This window comes from Manacus vitellinus, unplaced genomic scaffold, assembly GCF_001715985.3.
Source record: "Manacus vitellinus isolate BGI_N305 unplaced genomic scaffold, ASM171598v3 scaffold_16_pilon, whole genome shotgun sequence".
Classification (NCBI taxonomy): Eukaryota; Metazoa; Chordata; class Aves; order Passeriformes; family Pipridae; genus Manacus; species Manacus vitellinus.
The window spans coordinates 9,610,370-9,627,041 of NW_021939189.1; the positions used below are offsets into that span (position 1 = coordinate 9,610,370).

At 39.7% G+C, this 16,672-nt stretch overlaps 1 protein-coding gene across 1 annotated transcript in view; it reads right to left on the reverse strand.

Moving 5' to 3' along the window:
• Window positions 1–16,672, reverse strand: part of ADAMTSL3 (ADAMTS like 3) — a 179,355-nt gene that overhangs the window by 18,921 nt on the left and 143,762 nt on the right. Inside the window, exons 17-23 of the mRNA XM_008925406.2 lie at window positions 15,979–16,108; window positions 14,738–14,930; window positions 13,907–14,086; window positions 12,968–13,121; window positions 7,624–8,704; window positions 5,427–5,554; window positions 4,928–5,056 (exon numbers count right to left, since the gene is read on the reverse strand). Of these exons, the coding sequence (XP_008923654.2) occupies window positions 4,928–5,056; window positions 5,427–5,554; window positions 7,624–8,704; window positions 12,968–13,121; window positions 13,907–14,086; window positions 14,738–14,930; window positions 15,979–16,108 (1,995 nt within the window). The remainder of the gene's footprint in view (window positions 1–4,927; window positions 5,057–5,426; window positions 5,555–7,623; window positions 8,705–12,967; window positions 13,122–13,906; window positions 14,087–14,737; window positions 14,931–15,978; window positions 16,109–16,672) is intronic.

A 16,672-nucleotide genomic window follows, 5' to 3' on the forward strand; every position in this document is an offset into this window, starting at 1 on the left:
TGACTAACAGTGCTATATCACCAAGGACTCAGACATTTATCATCGTAAGGTACATACACACGCAGGGACTTGGAAAATATAATTTCATCAGAAATTAAAGAACTACGGAGGAATTGCTACCCTTAGTTAGACCTGAAGTCCAATTAAAAGCACTTATTGTCCATTGATGGGTACCTGGGGATGTGTAGGCAGAGTACAAAAGTCATGGCACTTATTGAATGACCCCTCCTCAATATACCTTCCTATGTTCCAGGACCAGAAGTAGCCCTCAGACCATCAAGCCTATTTCCTCTAACAGTGCTGTCCTCTCTACCTCGTCCAGCACTAATATATAGTTTTTGAGATGAGATTAACAAGCTGCAAACAGAATTCACCAGAGCTTTAAGCAATGGCCAGTTTATATTTTCTATTCTTCCATCCACTCCTCTGTCATTAGCTTTGATTTGCCTTTATGGTCAGCACCCAGCAAGTGTGCTGGTGTTCCCATGGAACTACCCACCATGACTCCACAGATCCTTCTCTGAGTGACAGTCTTCAGGTACAGACACATCTATATGTCTGTCTTTAGAATTACTTGCTCTATGTGTACATTTATTCTGCAATATCAATTCAGAACACCCTTTGCCCTCATTTAGCTATTAAACATGACTTGTGTGATCCTGCTGCAACTCTTTGCAGAGCTTTAGATCCAATTAGCCTGTATAAATCTTCATTCTTTAAAGCTGTAGTCAACTAACTGCTCACATTCTTTTTGAGAACTTCTATAAAAATGCTGAGAATCACAAATACTAGAACAGTCTTTGGGGCACCCTACCCTCTCTCCACAGTAAATTTGACCACTTGTTCCTCTCAGTCATTCAATCAGGTGCTAACCAGTGAGCTCACCTCTTCCTTTACACTATTAGATTATGTTAAACTTTGCCTAGGGAACTTCTTGACAGTTTTTTTGCAAATTGAAGTAGGAAGCATTTGAAATTTTACTTTTACACAACTCATCTTAGCCCCCCATGAATTAGGAATTTAAAGGAAATTCCTCCAATTAGCAAAGCTGTGAGAGAAAAAAAAGCAATGCTGTAAACCATTTCAATTTTTGTTTTCCCCCCTCCTCCCTGAAGTCTGCAGGCTACATCTACATCAGAAAGTAGTGAAGGGCCTTAGGAACGTACTTTTAAAGAGACACAGTAGGTACTGAGGTCCCAAAACACTCTTGATGAGTGTTGGGATGAGGATTGCTTTGGACCACTTGGTGAATCTTGCCTGGACCCTTGGACATACTGTCCATTAATACTGGGAAAATGATAGGCATAGTCCCCAGGTACGCCTGAACTGAAAGGCACACCTTTCAGTTTAGGCATATCCAAAGTTTTCAGGTTCCCAGACTGTTAAAAAACACATAGCAAAGCACAATTAAGCTTCTGTCAGTCCTTCCCACTTATGTCTGATCCAAACAAAAACTCTAAAGTAGATGCACTTACTGCAAAAAGCATAAGAGGAAAATATATTCCTTATATTATAAACACTGCCATTCCTTCCTCATAAAATAAATCTCTACTTACCCCTTCAAATTTTTGGAATCTATTATTAATATCTTTTAGAACACACAAAAAACCTAAAAGAAATGAAGAGCCAGAATCCTACGTATTAAACTGCTATATTTCTTCACTGGTGTCTTCTGAGGGGTTAAGCATAGAAGACAAAGAATAGCATCAAAGTCACATTTGGAATAGTGTGGGTAAATGAAGGAACAGATGGAAAATCAAAATCTTGATTTTTCTGGACCTGTTTCAAGTTCCAATACTGACACCAAGTAGTTAGTCCACCTTTGTGAAACTTCTGTGCAAAAAGATACAACAGGTTTTGTGTATTTCTCACAATTTTTTATCAGTGTGTTATTATTAGAGTGCCAAAATGTATTCATAGGAATGCAGAATTTGGATGAAGATGGAGTTTCTGCTCTTCAAGGCCTCTGTGCCAAGATATTTCAGAGCTGCAATGTAAAGTATAAACAACCTCAGCTCAGTGTGTGTCACTTCCACTCTCTCACCAGCAAGTGGCAGACAACGCACATTTTATATGTAATTCCACTTTCCCCCTATTTTACTTCAACTTAGAACTTTCAAAGGTTTTACAATAAATGGAGTCTGACAGTTTTAGTTTATTTTCGCAATAATCACAAAGTGATCTTTTCTGCAAATACAATAAATGTTATCCAAGAGCAATTTGGAGCAATCAGTATTGATATTTATACCATGTGTGTTGATTGAAAAGCTCTTGGCTGTAAGAATGGAATATGAATCTATCCAGACTGCCATGAATATCTCCTAGTGTATGCTCGTGTGGGAGCTATAAAAGTGAGTTTATTATAATTAGTGGAAAAATAGTTTAGTTATAAATTGAAAAGAGAAAAGAAAGCGATACCATCAGCTTCAGCAGTTCAGTTAACTTTTCTTAGTCTGTTCTTTGATGCTCTTCTGTTTATTAGGATACACTGCTCTTCAGCATTTCAAAGGCTTTTTTCAATCTCAATGTGATTTTTGGAGTGTGCAAGAAAAGCTTTCAAAAGGACAAAAGAATCAAATCAGTAACAATGAAAAAGAGAAAACCCCTTTACTCAACAGGCCAACACTGCACAGAATATTAATCTTTACATCTTCAATGTGTAGATTTATTCCCAGAGGAAAGTATGGATTGAACAACTCTAAAAAGTACTTTAGGTTATTTATCCTACAGAAAAAAAAAAACCTTCAGAAGTCACTGCAGCCAAGAAATTCAAAAGTAATTTAAGAATTCTGCTACTGGCATGGCACTAATACTCTTCACATACACAGACACCTTATTCATTAAATGGTTCATCTTGTGGAGTTTTGTGGACTAGCAAGAGGCCAAAAGATCAAATGTATCTGCATGACACTACAGAGAAATCTGCATGAGTAATGTCTGTGTAGAAGGATCCTGAACAAGCACGGAGCAGAACATGGAGAACACAAAGACTTGGGACAGGCAGAGAAGCTGTCATCCACAGAGAAAACATCCCTGTCTCTGAGCAATCAGGAGGAAAGGCAGCGAGAAAGAAGTGCTCCAGATCTAGTCAAGGTCTCCCTGACACTAAAAGAAAGGCTCTTACAATTACTTTTACAGAGGACTCTAAGAGATCCTCAGCTGACAAACAGTCACGTTTGATCACTGTCTAACGGCACTTTTGCTCCAGAGATTACTTGCAAGGGTTTGGAGTGGGCTATTCCTCCAAGAATGCAAGAGATCATTCCTGTAAATCAACATGCATGACAATGATAAAAGGCTCTTGAACATTCACACTGCCTGTTTGTAGGAACTTTTGGGGGGCATAGAAATATTAGTATTCTTTTCTTATTCACACTCTTGTTTCTCTGATCATTCAAATGATGCTTTGTCAGCGTTCACAACAAAGTCCTCATCCTCCTACTCTGCAAATAGACATATTTTTGGGTCCCATCTATTAGACAAACGTATTAGCATAAAGTGCTATTAAGTTCAATCTTCTGAAGTCAGTGGTTTATTACCTTTTATTCAAGGAAAGGAGAACAGGAAAAAATCTTCTTACATCACTGCAAAAGTTTTTCTGCTTCTAGACTTAGTGACATTTTAAGACATGCAAGCTCTATTTTATTCACAAACAGCAATACTTACTTCCTTGGCAATGACAGGAAATAAAGCAATTAGATAAATCATTTTTTAAGTCAACACTGGTGTCTCAGCATAACTAAAGCTTGGCTCACGAATATACACAATTCTGAAGCATTTGGAAATCTACAGTCCCATGTGAAAATATTAATTTATATTTAAATTGCTAACTGCTTACCCATCCTAACCATATTAATATTAACAGTGTGACATGAACTCTCTGCTGAATTTGAGATGTAGGTCAGTTATACATGGAGTTGCCAAACTATAGCTGGAAAATATTACTTCATCAAAGAATTAGCCTTGGTACAACGGTGAATAGCAGAGCCACACGTCCTAATATATGTCAGCCTGGCGCCACTATTGTGTGCAGAGCTATTTGCATACATATATTTCTATCACTACCCTGGTTCAGTATCAACACCCTTCTGATCTGCACCTCCCAGCAGCACAAATGTGAGCAGCACTCTGGCTGCTCTGAGGCTGCTCTTTGCACTCAGTTGCAATGTTTGGGATAATCAGCACTTTCACACATCATCTTCACAAAAGGCTGAGCTCAGCTTATTAAATATTTGACGGAATATTGCCGCAGTGAGTTAAATCTTACCCTTTAAACTTAAAAGATAGCAATGATAAGATGAAAAGGAAAATATCTACCTTTCCAACATAAAGGACTGGAAAATGAAATGAAGCAGTGAACTGCTTAATGCACGTAAGTTCCGACTAACATTAATGCTCCTCCACAGATGCTGAGCTAGAAAAATATCTGTATGCTCTCACAGCTCGGCACTGTTCTTTGTTTTCTTGCTGCAGCTGCAGACTGATGGCTCTAAAAGGTAAGTTTACTTCACTGTCAGGTTTTAAGTTCTATTAAGCTATGGCTGGAGATTTCATTTTCAGTTTTAACAATAGTCTAGACACATGTGCATCTCAAACGGGGATAAGGAAAGTTCTCTGATGAGCAAGTCAGCTGGCCATGCTTGCTATTGCAGCAAGATAGTCCTGCACTCTGGTGGGCTTTTAAGCTCCACGGTGGAGGCCTAGACCAGTTCATGAAAAGAAAAGTAGTTTTAAAGGAAACTCTGAACATATGTGTGTAAATTGAAGTGACAGGCAGAAAAGAAATAGGTCTGGTGTGGGTGACATGCTTAATAAAAAAAGACTAATGATCAATGATTTTCTGCCTTCACTGGTAATTTATTTCAAGATATAAGGTAAACTTCCGATTCCAACATTACAAGGAATGTCAGTGCAGTTCTTTGCTTACCTTTCACTGGACACTCAATCATAATATTTGCTCCAATTCTTGCCACGATTGTATCTCCAACAACTGCTGAGAAACTTCTGGCTTCCAGATTTGTCACATTTAACACAGAGGACAAGATGACAGGAATCTCTTTGAAATTAAAGGGATAATAAATTTTAAAAGCTTTATTTGGCTTATAAATATAGATCCTGTATTTGAATTCATTATGTTTGGAACAGAATTCACTCTGCAAAGCAGCAGCCAGAAAATACAGGTGGGATAGATATGGACAGACTGAACTCACACCTGTTGTGGTTTTAGAGCACTTAGAGCAACAAGATCATCTTATTGATGCCTATTAAATCAGGCAGAGTTTCATGGATTGCCAATAAAATAAACTATTTCACATGGTAGTGGGCATGGTTGCTTATATATTTATATTTATACACACACACATACGTATATATATGCATGTATATATGTATATAAAAGCCCAGTTCTGCAGATGCTACAGTCTTACCTGCACGCAATAGCACTGATGTTTCTGTATCAAACCCAAAGTCATTAACAACCAGGCACCCATATGTGCCAAGTTCCCTTTGGGTAGGATTCCGAATCTGCACTTTTCCAATGGTGTCCAGGATCACTCTGCAGAATAATCAAGGAAATACAGGGGTTACTACCCTGGGTCAAACCCTGCTGAATGTTCTTGCAAGACTTACAGATACAGCAGCAAAAGTCCTTTTTAGGAGTTTACTGTTCTAGAGCAGGACACACAGTAACAGATCTGCCTCCTCTTTGGTGACAGATGGGAGATGCTCAGGGAGATGCTTCCACACATGGAAGATTCTTCAGATCTCCTTCTTCTACAAAGCTGTGTCCCAGTTGCAGGTCTTGAAAGGACAGAGGGTTTGCTACTACAAACCAGGATCCCTTGGGAACAACAGCATGAATAAATCAGAATACCACAATTAAAAGTATTGGGCTTGGCAAGAAATCGATCTCTCCACAGCAAGCTTGCTTTTCAGCAGGATTGGGACATTCAAAGGTATGTGGTCCAACTTCAGATTACTGTGGGGTTGGGATTGTTGGGGCTTTTTTTAATAACCTAATTAAAGCTAAAATATTCCACCAAAACCTCACAGGTGTCTTGAATACCTGGCCTGCCCTCTGAAGGGCAAAATATCAGAGAGAGCATCACAAGCTGAGAAAGAGTCTGAAAATAAAAATATTTCTCCCTTGTTACCTTTCTCAATGCTAAAGTTCATGACTTACCCTACACTCACTGAATCCAAAAAACCCTGCAGATGTGGTATTTTCCCTCACTGAGTACACTTACAAAATAGATTCACAAAAAATAAAATTAAAAATACTTGCATCTCAGAAAAACAAACCCTCTCGTGCATGGCTCAAGTACATCACTCTTTACAAACCTGAAACATAAACAGCCATTTACCTCCTCGCACTCTTTTTCAGATGCAACACTATTGATATCACTGGCTTTTGACTCCACACACATATATATGGATTTGTGTACAAGAAATCTTACTGGCAAAAAAGTAGGAAATAAACCTACTTTGCTAATATATGCATTAAGTGAAAGAATATCAGTCTGAGCTAAAATTAGGAAGCAAACATACTTGTGAATAAACAAAACACCATCATATCCAAAAAAATCAAAGGATCACTTGCAATAAATTAATGGAAAATTATGCGTATTTCATAAAATAAATATAACTGGTGGGAGCTACATGGTTCCAAAAACATTTTCACTTTTTAAAATGGCTTGGTTTTGGTGTCTTTGCTTTAATTGATAGCTCTGCAGAAGTATATTTTTCTTGGCAGTGCATTTAATCAGTTAAGTATGTTGAGAAATATCCAAAAGTGCCTTTATCATTTCAGAATCGTTTTTTTCATTACTCAAGAGCTAGCTGTAATTCCAAGAGGCTCACACACGAAGCTAATGTTAATATTATCAGGTGAGATTCTAATTTATCAGCAATGAAGTAGAAGTATTTGCTCAGTCTTGAGCAAATATCTGACTATTACACACTCTTGATGTATTTGTTCTTCAGGTATAGCTCTCAAACGTGATGGTAATATAGGTTCTTTATTGCTTTGTATTTCGCTGACCTCAACAGAAACATTTTAAGCTATTGAAAAAAAAATCCATAGAAGCTCATTTTTTCTTTTTCAATTGAAGTTATGCAGCTCCAGTTATACCTAAACATTTACTGTGTTGAAGGATGGTGAGGATACCAGTGATATTTCTCTTTCTTAAAATGGTTAGGAACTAAGACTTATTTTCATCTATACCATGGCAGATGTTTTTAATGTGTTCCCACCGTATTTGGTATCTGAATGAATCCAATAGGCTTCCTAATTTGAGGATAAATCTGCCCTTTTTCTGACACAGATGAAATGCTTACAGCAGATCACAAAATAAGGACATCCAAAACACTTCACCTTGTAAAAAAAGTCTATCCTCCCTCGTAATATCAGGGAAAGGACAAACACTCGGATGTTAGTAAAGCCAAACAACATGACAGACACTTGAAAGAACAAAAATAAATTACTTTACTAAAAAGATGGAAGGCCCAGTGGTCATGCTTATCTCATTTTTATGAGATATGTTCTAATATTGCACAGCAGGGGGCATTTTCACAGACAAAAGGGACATAAGTCAGTCAAAAGTAAAAGAGAAGCTATTTACTTACTTCTCAGAGGCTTTTAATGTCTCGCCATCTTTTGTCCAAGTATATTTCACTTCACTAGTACCAGCTGTTTCACACAGTAGATTGACAGTCCCAGTATTCTTGGTCAGAAAAACTGTATTTCCAATTCTTACAGTTACTGTTTTGTTGAGGGAAACTCGAGGAATTTCCTTTTGCCTCATAATAACTGGAACCTTCTGGTCAAACATTAACTTATCAACTGTTTTTGTGCCAAAACGCTCGGATTCGTTTGGCGATTTGCCTGCGAGTTTTGAGGCAAGTTTCTCATCCTGGGCCCCCTTCCACTTTTCGGTAGTTGGCTGTGGAGGCCTAGATAACTCAGCAATCAACTGGTAAATGACCTGGGATGCCAAGTCATCGCTGACTTCTCCCGTTTCAATGAGCTGACTCATGTTCCTTATCAGCTCCTCGAACTGCACGGTGTCCATGCTGTAGGCGCCCTGCAGAACCGCCGCCTCCAGGCGCTTGTTCTTGAACTCACGGGAGCTGAAACCTTCTGCTGAATTACTCCCAAAGCTCTCCAGGGTTCGAAGGAACGGCTGATCGTTTACTTGCCTGTCACCCAGATAGAGCTCGTTCTTCTTGCTCCACATCTGCCACATTTTGCTCATTTTATGCCATTTGGCCCCAAAGCTGTTGGCCTCGTTGTGATCTGCATTACTGGTCTCACTGGCATGTTTTCTAAGGGCTGGTGGTTCTATCAGTCTGTTGTCAGTACCGATGAGCTTGAGGACAAAAGTTTCATGCACAGAGCCTGCAATACACCTGTACACGCCGATATCAGTAGCTTCCAGACAGTGTATTTTCAGCGAGCCTGACTTAGTGATGCCAAGTCTTTTGGAGTTTTGTAAGACTTGTCCATCTTTCTCCCAACGGATAAGTGATTTCTGGAACCTTCGTACAGGGCACTTAATTACAACAGACGTTTTTGGAAGTAAGTAGGCTCGGCTCCCTATGGTAAAATTAATGCGCTTCTCTTGTCTTGTTTGAATATAGACTCGATGAATACTGACAATCTGAGGTCCATGGGCAGAAAACTTTCCTGGAAGCTTAGGTTTAATCTCTGCAAGAAAACAAAGTGTTGAAAAGCATCTAATCATTGGCAGTCATGCTTATAAAATCTGCTTTTCACAGAATACTTCACAGAGCTTTTCCTGACTTTGTTCAGGTCAGACTGCAACATGCGGAGCTTTTATCTGAGTCTCAAAAATGCAAAAATATGAACAATACGAAACCATAACATTCCACTGCTCCAGCCAAGAATTCTATTGCTTCTTTCCCAAATCTCTTAGCAATGAAAGGATACAGCCAACATATACCTATATGAAGGATGTAGATGGTGCACACATATGTAAATGTATATATATGTGTATATATATTGTTCCATATATATGATCCTATTATGGTTTTATTACCTATATACTTCCTATTGCTGCCTCAGAAAGGCTAGGCATGATGGGAATGAAAAAACTAAATAAAAAAAAAAAACGTGAACACATTATCAGTTTCCCCACATTTGAGCACTGCTGAGTGCAGAATGACCTAAATGAAACAAAACCTATCCAGAAAGCAAGGTTCCCCTTGACTGTGATTTAAATTGTTGGCTGGCCCTGCTGGTTGTCTGAGTCAAGCCAAACTGATAGCAATGCAGGAGGTGACAGAAACAGTCAATGAAGACACAGTACATGCAGAAGGCAAAGCCACCCTGTAATCACTGGCTGAGGGTAATTTCTTTGGGTTGAAAGATGAGTCGCTCACAGTGCTGTGCCAAGAAAGGAGGGGGGGAAGCAAGGAAATAGAGAAATAAGGCAAAAATTTGAGAGGTTGAATACAGTAATCAGATGGACTGACAAAAGCAGGCAATAACAGCACAAAGCTTCATGCAGGCTGGGTATGGAGACACTGGATATTACAAAGCTCCTCCTCCACTGTACTGCAGGCACCTGGATGCTGGAAGGTTTCTAGGGAGCTGCCTGGATGAATACCACCAAAAAGCAGGCTTTCCCAGCAGTGCCTGGGTAGGCACACTGGAGACTGCAATGTTTTGGATACCACTGTGCTGACACACTGCTGGCAACCATTGTGCCCTGCTTTGATCAGCACAACTAATCTGACTGAGAGCACTGGGCAGGTAGGGAACAAAGCACTGCAGGAGGAGGTGTGGAGCAAGGGCATGAACTTCTGAGCTCTTCCATGCAAGGTGACATTGGCCAGATGGGAAGAGTCAGGAAACACTGATGCTGATGCTAGAAAACAACCCAATTGTGTTTGGTGACCCAGCCTTTTGGTATGTGACAGAGAGAAAACTCAGAGCCTGCAGAATGAGCTGATGAGCCAGGAAATGGACACACAGATCAAAACACTTCTCAGCATGTCTACATCTGAAATCAGTACTACTATTCCATTTGGTAGGTACTTAAATATAAAGACAACTACACTGATGACACACAAATGATATTTGAAAAGCCGCATGCCTCTTACATATATATGTGCTTCAAATACATTGTGAAGAAATAGGTGAAAAGCTAAATGCTTCAAGCATTCAATAAGTGTGTACACTGTAGGAACTACACCCTAGAGTACGTTCTCATGCTTATAAAACAAAATGGTTATTTTCAATGTTTTGGGTAATGAGTTCAGACCTGTGGGGATATCATGGTTTCAAAATTACACAGCTTTTAAATTGGGATTTGTTATCCAGATACATGGTTCCCTCAACCATTTCACGTGGTACAACAAATAAATTGCTTTAGGCACTCAGTATACAAAAATTATTAAAGTAGCGTCCTGTTTTTAATAAGTTATTGGACCCCAAATATTTATTTTCAGGGAAGCATTCCAGTATTAGATCTTCCATTTCCAAAATCCAACTTGCAGACACAGTAAGTGTAACTTTAAACACACAAATTAAAATACTTCAGGCTGTGGTCTGTTTACACTAGTTATTCCAACATGGAATTAAACCCAGTGCATACTTATAAATATGTTAACAAGTCTCATCCATTTCATTTTTTAAAAAAAGACAGACCACTAACTCTCATTAGCAGTTCAACGCTAAAGGGTGTGTTTAGTTTTACTGGTGACTGGTGACTGGTGAGCAAGGCTTGGTGTGAAACAAAGTTCAGAGTTGTGGATGGCAGGCCATACAAGTACATAAGGTCATATGAATGTATGAGGCTACATAAGTGTGCATTCTCTGGATCCTTAGTGTCATCCAATCTTGCAGCTGCTGAGGTAACAGAGGGTGAGAGTAAAGGTAAATCCTGCTTGCTGGAGCCATTGGACCTTATTATCACCTGATACAAATCCATCTGCATCTGTGACCTCCAACAGTCCTGAACAGCTTCAGCTGGGTTTCAGGTCCTGGTGACCTCAGGGCTAGACTGCTGTTATTTCCTATTTCTCAGAGCCCAGAGTCAGGAATGTTTCTACTTAATAAGCACTATTAAGTCAGAAAACAGCTACAATTACCAGTCTCAGGGTAAAAGATTAAGTCTAAAATGACTCAGCACTGTCATGAGACAGTAAAAAAGAAGGCACTCATTAGAGCCACAGAAGCACCATCTCAAGGAGGTACATTCAGAAACCACTCACAAAAGCAAGAACCCCCAACAGCACACCCCCCCACATACCCCACCCCACCCTGCTCCTCACCCAGCCCACATCACTCCCTGTAGAGCTCACTGAGCTCACTGCCTGCCCATCCTAAGGCCATCCTCTGTTCCTGCCTTCTACTCACTCCAACCTCAAGGCAACCTGAACCCACAGCTGCAGGAGGAGGAGATGCCCCTCCTGTATGTTCCTATGAATCCAAAGCCTGCTGCTGCTCCTGCCCTGGCTCCTTCTGCAAGAGCCAAACTGGAGCTATGGGTACAGACATGCCTTACACCTTCCCCTGCCCTCCTGACAGGAGAATTGCCAGGCAAATCTGAGCTGCGAGGGCTCCCTCACTCCAGAGGGTTGTGGACATGGAAGGAGATGACAGCGACTCGATCTGCACCCATCCAGTTTGATGGTTCCCCTCTGCAGTCCACTGTCCTGCTCTCTTGGCACTGTGCTGGAAGCTGACATTGTGACTTTTGTATCAGTCTGAGCTAAGCAATTTGCAAATCAGCTACACTGCCATTCAACTATCCACAATTAATTAAATTCAGATAGATATGCAGCTCAAAATATTTTATTAAACCTTATGCCAAGGACATTCCTGAAAGTCCACAGGGCTTTATTTAAAGTGGAGTTTTGAACCTCAGGATTTTGGCATGTTAATCTGAAATGCAGGCCAGGAAAAGAAGTTTCATATTATGTATGAATCAGTAATTATTCTATTTCTTATTTTGTTTTGTGAATAATGTTTAAAGCAAAGCTTCAAAATGTATAAAGTAGCTATTTCTTGACAGCACTATGAGTTGGGTCAAAACATATCTATCTGATCTGTCAAAATCAGGCCATTGATGAAGGCTTTTGGTTTTTCCCCAACTCAAAAATAAAAGCTCTGCTTTCTTCCTTTCTTCTCAGCACCCTGCTCCCCAAACCTGCAAACCAATGCTCTCCTTTATAAAGGAAGAGGAGCACAGGTTCAGACACAAGGAACCTGCATTTAGAACTGTCTGTTCCAAATCAGTGTGTGTAGCTGAACATACTCTGTATCAGTGAGGTATTTCCACTGGTGTTACACACATGCAATTAGTGCAACTACCATCAGTATCCTAACCCAACTGTGCCCAAATAGTACAATTTCTATTGACAATCTTTCTGAAAAGGTTCTAATATAGACAGCAACAAAATATTGGATTATTTGAGAAGTTCCTGTACTGTCCTTACTTCCTGCAAAGCTCATGAGACTGGGATTCCAATTTCTACGAGGAAAGATAGAAATTATGCTGAAAATCACTGGCACAGAGTTTCAGGTTTTGAATTCCACCATGCTAAGCGAAATGTCCAGTGTAACACAAACGTACAGTGAAAAGACAAGGCAGAACTGGATTCTTATCTTTTCTAATGCCTTTTATAATTTATAGTCAATTTATGTATTTTTTTTTAGTTGGAATAGAGTAAATGATAAAGGAAAAATCAGATCGAATATGAAGGTAAGAGCTATGTACCTTAAAATGTATTCAAAAACTGCTTCTCAAGACAATAACCTATGTTTCTAACTGGCAGGAAAAAAAAATCATGTTATTACTGGCCTAGTAATTACAACAGTTTGTGCCAGATTAGTAATGTTGTGTAAGTGTAGGCACATGAGTGAATTTACATGTATACAGATTTCTCTTTTTAAACAGATCATTCCAAATCAGCAAGAAACTAGATAAAGTAACATACTTACTGTTGCAGGCATTCATCTGACAAGACCTTACAAGCAGTGAAGGAGACAGACCACTACACATTGATCCATTTAATGTGACATATTGGCCCTTTGCTGTTAGGTTCTGGCAGGCAAGTTTCCTTCTCTGGATTCCAACACCACAGCTTACTGAGCACTGTGAAAGGAAGGATACAGACAAGCTAAGCTTGGTGTCCCACACCACACATGCTAATTTTAAACTAGCTTGTTTTGTTGTGGGTTTTTTTAATTTTTAGTTGAGAGGGAGTGCACATGCTCTGCTTCGTATGAATCCCTGTGTTATATAGTTATTAGACTACTTCCACTTTTCCAGACAATATGAATATAAAGAGTTTTTCCAGCAAGCAACTCAGGAATTAAAATAACAGACCAGTATTTCTTTTTGTCCAACCACGGGCAGAACAGAGCAATGAGATCTAGTATGAGAGAAACAATTCAGCAGGTTCTAAAACAGGCTTTGTCAAGTCTCTCAGCCCTCTCTCTGATCTCATACTGCCTTGACCTGTAATTGCAGCTTCTAAATTCACTTTTCTAAATCTTCTTGAATGGGAAGTGGTAGCAAGCTTGCATTAAACGTGAAAGGAGGAGGACACATTCCAGAATAATGCAAAGATTTGCTTTTTGGAAGTTGCCCCATGAAATAATTGATAGGTAAACACTTCTGGTAGAATGAATGCTGTGCTTTACAGTCTGTCCTTCAGCAACTGAAACACCACTCAGGGCAGCGGCTGCGATCAGTCTGATTTGTAGGCATGGATGAACAGCAACTGCATGAACAGTTTAGTGCAGGCACATGTCTTGTGAAACCTTCAGCTGCCCTGTCAATTTATTGCTCCAAACAGCTTATTCACCCAAGCAGAAATCTTTAGGGGTCAGGTTGCCGTTGAGAGTTTTGGTTCACCATTCCTGAGGTTTGCTCACCTTGGACCATTCTCCAAAGACCAGCTGAGGAGGACAATCAATTTTTGCACATGGTTTACTAGTCGGCAATTTAGGTTCCTGGCAGGTGTCATCAGAGTGTTTCAGGAAACTTCCATCTGTCAACAGCTGCTTACAGTACACGTTGCGGGTCTGAATCCCTCCTCCACAAGTATGTGAACACTGAGGAGAAGAACAAAACATAGCACGTACTCCTGCATGGACATCTGTGCTCACCATCACACTGCTGTGGTATTCAAACACTGCAAGTTTCACCCTCCCCCCTCGAAAAATAACATCTACTTTCAATTAAAAAATCAAGCAGCACAAAAAATTCTTCTGTTAAAATATTTAATATATTAGAGACGATGAGAACTTGAGTTCAAAAATCAAACCTACCACCTAGATGCAAGCAAGTAGTACAAATCTTGAAGAAAAACAGGCATCTTACACACAGATATGCCTATGTCCCTCACCAGTTAATACATCTGGTGGGAGCTTAGGAAACTGCTCTTGAGACACAAAAAAGAAAAAAAAAAAGAGAAAAGAGAAAAAAGTTACAAGAAAAAAAGAAGAAAAAAGCAGGTTATTGTGTTTGTAGAGCATAGAGAGAGAGATGATGCCTGGAGTAACTGATATCCTTCTGAAATCTTAAAAGGGACATCCTGTGACTGCCCATTGGCACAACAGCCAAAAGCAGTACTTTTGACCCTGGGTTAGTTTGTTCTAAGGACATAAGTTGAAACACTTATATACAGAAGATGGGGAACTACCTTCTCTACTGGAGCATTTCAAGTCCCTGTCCAGAGAAGCACATTTAAAACCCAGTCATACCTGCTGCCATTCCTCAACGTGCCAAACAGGTGGACAATCAATCTGGTTACAAGCTTGTAATGAATGAGGCTTTTGGTCTTTGCACTCTTCAGCAGCAACAGCAGATCCTCCGGGCTGCTGGCAGGACACGTCTCGTGTCTGTATCCCAACGCCACAGGTCGCCGAGCAGCGTCTCCAGGGGCCACTTTGCCACCTGTTCCAACAACACAGCCAAAGGATCACCTTTTAGCAACACACCTCAGACTGGGAAGGAGCAATCCTGCCCAAACAGGGCCTAGCAAAAAGCACAACTGCAGGCACAGTTATTGATCGATGGCTAAAACACCCCTTTCGTTTGGCTGAAACACAGGATGATAAATTGGATTTAAAAACTTGCAGGTAACAAGCAAATGTAGAAGTTATTAACTAATAAAGAGTAATTTTCAGACAAATTCTGACATTTCCTTTCGGAGTGCTCCTCTAAAAAAGCAGCCTGTTGGCAACCTGCTGACGTTTACATTTATAAATGTAAATATGTAAATAGATCTTTCTTACATTTGCAAAACTTCCTTTAAATGTGTATATGTTTTCTATAAAACATCCTGTTCCTGTTAACTTCTTGCCTACATTTAGCAAGAGCAGGTTTCTGCAAACACATAGAACAATATGCAAAGGATCAGGGACGTCAGAGATCAAAAGTGGGTAAATTAGGCAGCGCACGTCAAAATTTCACATATGGCCCTTTCAAGTGACCAAATGATCTAGAGGTTTTCTTGAATTTGGAATGGGTTTCTTCTTTCCCCAGAATCTCCAAATAAACATAAGAAGCCATAAGAACTTTGTGGGGCTACTAAAGAAGCATTAAATGAAGGTACATTTTAATCCTGAATTAATTTTTTCATCATTTGGTAAGGATAGAAAGTAAATATTCTGTTTCTTCATGAAACATACTCAAAATTTGCTTTCTCCTACTAGAAGAGTTAAGGCTCTTTCTCCAGCTATGGCAAATATTCAACACGGAAGAGATTTATTTCAGAAAATGTCCCCTATTTTATTAGTGGGACGTGAAGAGTGGAAAAGGAGTGAACAAGACCAAAAAAACACCCCAATTCCAAAACCTCGTTTAAAACAGAAGCAGTGAAATTTCATCCCAAAGCATGACCACAGTTCTGCAATCTGAACCTTTTCTGAGAAAGCCAATGTTTATGTAAGTCATATTAACCACTTCTTCGCCACGACACGGTTTCATTATTACAGCGTACCTCGGAGGGCAAAGCTTCGTGTTGCAAGTACGAGTCATTGGCGGTGGTCTCTTGGAACTGTCACACAAGGTTTCGTTGACACCTTGTTTTGTCTCTACGTGAAGACACATTGCAATGGCTTCCTGTGTTCCTGAATTCAAAAGGAAAACGCTCGTGAAACAGTGAAGGTGGAAGAGATTCCTGTAGAGCTTACTCTGGAATAATACTCAGTAAAAAAGCTCGGAACGCTGAACTAGATAGAAGGCTTAAAAGTAACATCTCAAAAAGGAACACAGAGAGAAGGTTTACATATTTAATGCTCAAAAGATACTTGTGAATTATATCTTGAACTTTACTTCTGTGATATTTAAAAGGCTTGATTTGACATTCCATCTCTCTGAAAAACAACAGAAAATAGATTTGTCTGTCAAGACACTATCAGAGGCTACATCTGCTGGTTCTGTAATAATCCTAAGCCAACTACTAGTTTCACTGCCAAAATCAGGGTAAAAGTGATTCCTTCTCACTTAACTTGCTTTAAGCTAAAGATCTGCAAAACTGTTATTAAAAACTGCAGAAAACCTGCAAAACTCTAGTCAGGAGAAAGGTTCTATGTTTAGTCAACCATTCTCACAGTGGCCAAGAGATGCAACAGTTTTGCTGAAGGCAGCAAATCTGACCCAGCCTAGAGCTTTCCTCACTCGTGACCATTCTT